The sequence below is a fragment of the Rutidosis leptorrhynchoides genome, chromosome 6 (genome assembly GCF_046630445.1).
Source record: "Rutidosis leptorrhynchoides isolate AG116_Rl617_1_P2 chromosome 6, CSIRO_AGI_Rlap_v1, whole genome shotgun sequence".
NCBI lineage: Eukaryota > Viridiplantae > Streptophyta > Magnoliopsida > Asterales > Asteraceae > Rutidosis > Rutidosis leptorrhynchoides.
The window spans coordinates 141,044,180-141,051,886 of NC_092338.1; the positions used below are offsets into that span (position 1 = coordinate 141,044,180).

At 31.5% G+C, this 7,707-nt stretch overlaps 1 protein-coding gene across 1 annotated transcript; it reads left to right on the top strand.

The window, feature by feature from the left end:
• Positions 1–3,330: 3,330 nt before the first annotated feature.
• Positions 3,331–5,181, top strand: LOC139851301 (uncharacterized). Its single transcript, XM_071840322.1, has 2 exons — positions 3,331–3,428; positions 4,729–5,181. The coding sequence occupies exons 1-2, from the start codon at positions 3,331–3,333 to the stop codon at positions 5,006–5,008; spliced, it is 378 nt and encodes a 125-aa protein (XP_071696423.1). The 3' UTR covers positions 5,009–5,181.
• The last annotated feature ends 2,526 nt before the right edge of the window (positions 5,182–7,707 follow it).

A 7,707-nucleotide genomic window follows, 5' to 3' on the forward strand; every position in this document is an offset into this window, starting at 1 on the left:
CCCGCACGGTCTTAAGAGGAGAATATAATGAGACAACTAATGTATACGTGCATCGTAATACACAACATCATTATCGAAGACAATGGATACAACCTTGGTGAGAATGATTGGATAGTTGAGCCCGTTCAACATATACAACGTAGTTGGATCGATAGGTGCGACGCTCGTGCGAGAAGAACAAGGGAGTTACGTGATAGAGAAGTGCATGAAGGCTTACGATCTGATGTGGTTGAACATTTGTGGAATCTTCGAGACGACTTATAAATTTTATGTGACAAATTATTACGTTATCTATTTATTTTATGAATGTTTTGAATAAATGTAATCTAGTTTATTTTATGAATTTTAATAAATGTAATGTAGTTTATTTTATATATTTCAATTTAGTATTTTGTTTTTATTATATTAAATTAATTTTAATACAATATTAAAAATTAATTAAAAATAAAAAATAAAAAAAATGGACACTGAAATTGACACTGAAATGGATACTGTGGAGTGTGGACACCTCCACTTTACACACTAGTCAATTTCAGTGTCAAAAATGAAAGCCGAAATGGATATCGAGAAATGGACATGCACACTTTGTGCTCTAAGAACCCAAATCACAAATTTCTCGTTAAACCAGTCACGTCTTCAATCTCGTTCATATACTTACGAAACTTATCCACAACCTCACTAACCACCTTATATCTATTCTTTGAAATATTTTTAATTATTTTACCTTCTATATTTGCAAAATGAATAGACTTCTTCTTTAGAATATATTTGTTCTTTGAAATATATTTATTCTTTGAAATATGTTTAATTATTTTCACCTTCAATATCTTCTTCTTTGGACGCAAAATCAAGTAAAGTGGAGGACTTGACTACATCCTTAATATTTAGCCCCTTAAACTTCGCTTTTAACATTGTTTGTCTTATTTTCAGCTTCTCGCAAAACAATGAACTACCTGTATTGTAAAGATGCATATTATTCCAAAACAACCCATAAGAAGATACACACGCCTTACCAGCACACGTGCAAGAATGACCCTTGAGCATTGAGTCGGATCATTATGGGCAGATCAATCCAAACCAACAACTGATCAAGCCCGAACATCGAAAGAAACGAGCATGTCCCTCAAAACCGAAACCCTACATCCCGGATCTACCAAGTGCACATTGAACCCAACTGATATGCATAAACACTAAGGCAAGGATTCTAGAGCTCCTTCATATACCATCACGTAAATCAACAGATCATGTATCATTGCTACTCAAACCGGACCCTTCGTCTAGTGCATCCGAATGAATCAAAGTGACCAAACCAACACCATCGACTGCTACATAATCCTTGTTATATTTTGTGACTTTCTTAACAAATAAGTAGCAATTAAAAAAAATACATAAATAAAATTCATATTAAATATCAACCACATATGTATGTTGTGTAGTTATTTCAAGTTATTATCCATTATTTTCTTTTTATGACAAAAATGGAAAAGGACAATGCAATGATAATTTTTTCCCAGATAGTTACGGAGTATTAATAATTTAATCAATAATAATTTATCTACATGTCTACATCCATAAACATTGAATATGGACATACTCGTCATTTTGATGCTATATTGTTCTCGACTCTCCTCTCCCCGCACTTTCTTTCATAACTGAAAACGACTACAAGGAACCTGTGGTGTACCTCTTTAACCCCACTCCCCACACCATATCTATGCTTTCTATCAGTGCGGAGGATTGTAAGGGCGGGGTGCCATGGTCCCCTCAAAAAGTGTAGTCTTTACTAGCAATTTGTATAGATTTAGGGACTATATATGTTAAAATTCAATCTCGGCTCATCAAATTAATATTTAAATTTCTAGCATACGGTTTATCAATCATTGGTTATCAAATTAAGTGAATACATCTTTTGATTGAGTTCTTTTGGCCCCCTCATTATAAATGTTCAAGCTCCGTAGCTGCTTTCTATACACACATCTATCTATACATGTATATTTCCCAATTTATTGTCCACAGATAAAAGACTAAGGGTTTTAACAAATATTATTATTACACATTAATTTTTATTGGATTACATATATACATAGTATATAGTATTAATTAACAGTATTAAAAACTAACATATTATTCTTATATATTTTATGAAACTGAACTAATTTATTATAATCTAAAAAAGAATAAGGAACAATAAATAAAGAGTTTGTCCAACATTAGGTTTAAGAGCTATCTTTAAAAAAAAATTAGGGACATGAATTAAATTATTGTACAATTTAGTAACCACCGATTGACTAAAGGGGAGATAATACTCACACACCAAGAATTGATCCATACACATAAACTTACTATTATACTCTTAATTTATAATTATGGAGGTTCAACTCCCTAGATAAACTTAGGGATATAATTGTAAATTTTATGCTAAAAAGTGTGTATGGATCAATTCTTGATGTGTGAGTATCACCTCTTTTTTGAAAATCACTTCACCCACCAGGGACGGATCTTTGGGGTGGTAGGGGTGGGCAGTGGCCCCTCCAAATTTATGTGCTCTTAGTGTAAATTTTATTTTTTTTTTGGGATCTAAAATATAAAAAATTTATGTAATAGCCCCTCCAAGATTTTAGATTTTTCTTTTAATTGATTGAAGTTTACGATTATCTCTCTAAGGGTTTAGGCGTCCAGACTTTTCACATTTTATTCTTCATCCTTGTATATTCTCATATCAAAATCCATTATTTTGAAGGTCAGTTTTTTACTTTTATTGTTTAAGACTTAGCATTTAAATACTAGGATTTTGAGTTATATATTTTACGTATACTATGAACTGTGCCACACATGTAAATTAACCGACTTTTGTTTGTATATCTATTAATTAATAGATAGCGATAGGTGGATAATGGATTAGGCGATTAGAGATAGGTGGATAATGAATTATGAGCTAATCAAGTAGGCACTTTAACACGAGCTGGTGATACACGTCGGTGTTCTCATTTTCATTCTGTTTGTAACTTGCTTAAGATGTTTAATATTACCCATGAAGTTCTTGAGAGTATAATTCAAGATGGATCTTACCCTTTTTGAAACGATTTTGGCCGTCCCACTAAATTCGTTCAAGATCTGTCCGTCACCCACTAACTTGATATACAACAAATTATGCATTAAAAAAATTCTTAAGTATAACCATAAGTAGACAAACTCAAAAATAAAATAGTAACTGATGAAAGTATATATATATATATATATATATATATATATATATATATATATATATATATATACACACGGACTCATCTCATTAATCATTTTCTTTATAATTCTTTCTAGAAAAAAAAAATGGTGGATGTTGAAAGGGTGTGTTGTATGTGTGGTGACGTTGGTTTCCGTGACAAGATCTTCCGATGTATCAACTGCCACTACCGCTTCCAACACGCGTACGTTTCATTTTTTCCAACTTTTTGTTAATTCATGTTCGATCTCCGGCTAAAAGTTCATAAATTTCATGCTCTTTACTAGGTTTTATGCATGATAAAACTTTGTAACTTGATTTATAGGAATCAAGACTTACCCACAAATATATTCCTCTAAAGTTTTAAACTTTTATTAATATTATACAACATACTAAGATTTAATGGATCATAGGTCAATTTTCAAACTTTTCTATGAATTCAGATACCGGGCCACTATTTACTTGACATAAATTTTGAAACTTTTTATGATCTTAACTTATACCCACAAGTTAATTCATGACTTAAGACACAGACAAGTTAATTCATGTATATTTGGAAACTCTTTACGACTAATCACAAACCCATAAGTTTATTTCTCATAAATTTGAAACTTCTTATGATAACACATACCAACAACTTATTTCATGTGTAGTTTGAAGTTCTTTAAGATTTAACACATGCCCGCTTATTTTCCATATATATTAGTTTTGAAACTTTAATGAAGATTTTAACACATGATACCCACAAGTAATTCATTCAGAATTTGAAGCTTTTTAAGATACAACTTTTTTATATTACAACAATCACCTTCAGTGCACTTCCACCGCCGCCACTACCACCACGTACAGTTTACTTCATGAAATAATTATGTATTTACCTTTACATAAATTAATTATTAATTTATAAATATATATTTACCATTTTATGTTGACTTTGACTATAACTACTAAAGCCAGTATTATAAACCCCATGTGTAGCTCCTGCTAATTAATCTTTTTATTTTCCATAAATATTTTTTTATTTTCTTGGTAAGACTACTGGTTCTTGCGTTGTTTACCTCTTAATTGAATAATTCAGTGTTGAATATTAAACTATTCAACATTCACCACATTTTTTTTTACTTCTAAATGACGAGATGGTGTTGAATGGTTCAGCATTCAACGCTGAACCATTCAGAGCTGCAATTATCTCTGACCATTAAGCAAAATTTTTTATGTAAGATGCTCTTTTAATTATATCAATGATACTAATTAAACAACTATATTTTAATTTATATGCATATCAAAGGTTAATATGATAATTTTGCATCATTCACATTATTCGTTCAAAATAATTATCAAACATGTTTATTTTCATTCAAAAGTAACTTTATTCGGAACCTTTGAAACATTCAGTACTAAATTATTCAGTTTTATCAAACCCACCGTACTTCACACTTCTACCTTATTTATTCAATAAAAGGTACAACAATTTTTTTATTATTATTTCGTACTCCTTAAAATAGGTATTGTAGCAACTACTATAGCGAATCATCAGAGCCGCCGAAGCTATGTGATTGGTGCCAAACTGAGGTGACCAGAACCACCAAAGACGGTGGTTCTACGAAGAAATTAAAAGGTGAAGCCGGAATCAGCAACCGGTCAGAATATTCCGGTGAAAAGATCAAGCAACATGGCCGTGATCAAGAGAATTCTGAAAAAGTGAAGTCATCATCATCCACCGGAGCTCCGTCACCAAAGACTAGTACTCGAAGGTACAAGCTTCTCAAAGATGTTATGTGCTGATCAATTAATTAATAAAGATTATGTTTGGTGCCAAATGTGACATCTTTATGGAATTTAATGTTCGTAAGTGTATACTTGTTGATTTCACTAGTAGAGGGTATTATGGGAACAAAATATTGTGTGTAGAATATATAGACTATGAAGATTAACTTGATGGTAGTGAAACAGAGTACTAAGAAGTCTTTAATTTTTTATTTTTATGTTTCTTTTACTTGTAATATATAAAATATAAATACATTCTTCTATATAATAGTAATATATTTGCTCCCTCCCATCAGTAGCGGAATTTGAACCCGGATATAGATGTGCAAGTATAAAAATTTAATAAAATTTTCATTATTAGCAGGAGTAAACACTAAAACAAACCTTATTTTTTGGTTTTAAAAAAAATAAAAAAAAATTCCCCGTTAAATCTAGGTGGCCGCAGATACCCCCTTTGTGATACGCTAAGTTCCTCCCCTGCCACCCATATTAGTCCCTCCGTCCCATATTAATTGTCGAAGCCAAAATTTATATTTGGAGAATTTGGCATATAATCGTTCTTTTCTCAACAACTCTAATACCAATCTGAGATGAGTTGCATGATTGGACTCATTCTTCGAATACATCAAAATATCGTCTATGAATACAATTACAAACCGATCTAGGTATGGTTTACAAATCCTATTCATTAAATCCATGAAGACAGCTGGAGCGTTTGTCAACCCAAAAGGCATAACCAGGAATACATAGTGACCATAACGCGTACGGAAAGCCGTCTTAGGTATGTCTGATTTTGCAACCTGAACCTAATAGTACCCAGATCTTAAATCTATTTTTTGAAAAGAAAGAAACGCCTTATAACTGATCAAACGTATCATCAATTCTCAGCAATAGATATCTATTCTTAACGGTTCTCTTATTCAATTCCCGATAATCGATACACATTCGCAGTGTACCATCTTTCTTTTTAACAAACAGCATCGGTGCGCCCCATGGCGAAGAACTCGGTCTTATAAGCCCTCGATCAAGCAAATCCTGAATCTGTGTCATCATTTCTCGGATATCTGAAGGAGCTAAACGATATGAAGCTTTAGCAACTGAATTTGCACCCGGTATAATTTCGATCTTGTACTCAACTTCCTGTACCAGAGGCAAACCAGGAAGTTCATCGGGAAATACATCAGGAAAGGAATGTCACTCACAACTTTTTGTTTCTTCTTAACATCAATTACATAGGCCAAGAATGTTTCACAACCTTTAGCTACCGACTTACTCACTTTCATCATAGAGATCAACGGAAAATTAAATCCACCACGTTCCTCTCGGGCCACAGCACGTGTCCCATTGGTAAAAGGAAAAGTAATTATTTTCTTATGGCACTTAATTCTAGCCTTATTCAAACTTAACCAATTCATGCCTAAAACTAAGTCTAAACAAGGTATATGTGATGACCCGGAGATTTCCGACCAAATTTAAACTTAATCTTTATATGTTTCCGACACGATAAGCAAAGTCTGTTAGGTTGAGTCTCAAAAATTTTGAACTATTTCATATAATCAATTGACCTTCGACCATTCCCGACGATTCACGAACAACTATTGTAAATAGATATGTGTGTGTATATATATATATAAGTAATAACTGGAAATGTAATTTAAAATATTCAATGAGTTAATTAATTATGTAAAATAAAGTAATATATAAAAATTATATATCTATATATGTGAATGAAGTATATTGAATATATATATATAGGATTTTGAATATAACAATTAAATGATCGTAATACTTGTTTGTCATCTCGTTTGTTATTAAACAAGTTTAATATGAACCTAAAGGAACTTATGTGATTTTAAAATAAACGGTGATCCGAAAATGAGTTATATGAATCATGGGCCTATTAAAAGTATATTTAGAAGCTAAATAATAAATCTTAACACTTTTTATATTATATCCAGGACCGAGTGCTGATAGCTGATTTAATTTTTATTTAATAATTAATAACCAAATTTTAAACCATAATGACTAAAATAAATAAATATATTTAAATTTAAAAATTTGGAATTTTCTGAAGACTTTTTGATTCACCACTGATTATCAACGGAGTATGAAATAATACCCTAAATAAATTATGTCGATCAAATAGTAAATGATGGCTTTCCTGTTAAGTAAATATCTAATAGATGAATTATTGTATGAAGCACGTTCTTTTCATTTCACCATCTATCAAACTAACCTACATATAATATATATATATTTCTATTTTCAACTAGTACTAGTGAATTGGATCAAGACAAAGTCTTTTACTATGTGTGAATGTGACGTGTATATTACGTTTAACAACCAAATTCATCCATCTGACTTATGTTCATTCCTCAACCTTCATATATGTATATAAATATAACATATAGATATAGAGGAACCAAATCATCCACTTTTCCTTCTTAAATTTTCTGTTTATTTTTCTTAGCAAGACATCAAGCCACCACCGGCTACACTTGAACTTTCAATCACCATCGAACCTCTTCAACCATCAAAGACACCGTCGACATACAAGGCCACCTACAATCTTCATCACCAAACATACGTTTTTCTTTTAACATTTGAAGAACCACTACTACTTCTTTTACTACCTAAAAACATACACATATACATGATCATATAACCCAACAAATACAGTCTCGGTTGTAAACTCAACCCCCAATTTTTTTGTTCGA

Bases quoted from the DNA above. Each gene is read 5' to 3' on its own strand.
- LOC139851301 (XM_071840322.1), top strand. From the start codon at position 3,331: ATGGTGGATGTTGAAAGGGTGTGTTGTATGTGTGGTGACGTTGGTTTC. The intron at 3,429-4,728 runs GTACGTTTCATT...TCCTTAAAATAG, and splicing joins CACTACCGCTTCCAACACGC to GTATTGTAGCAACTACTATA.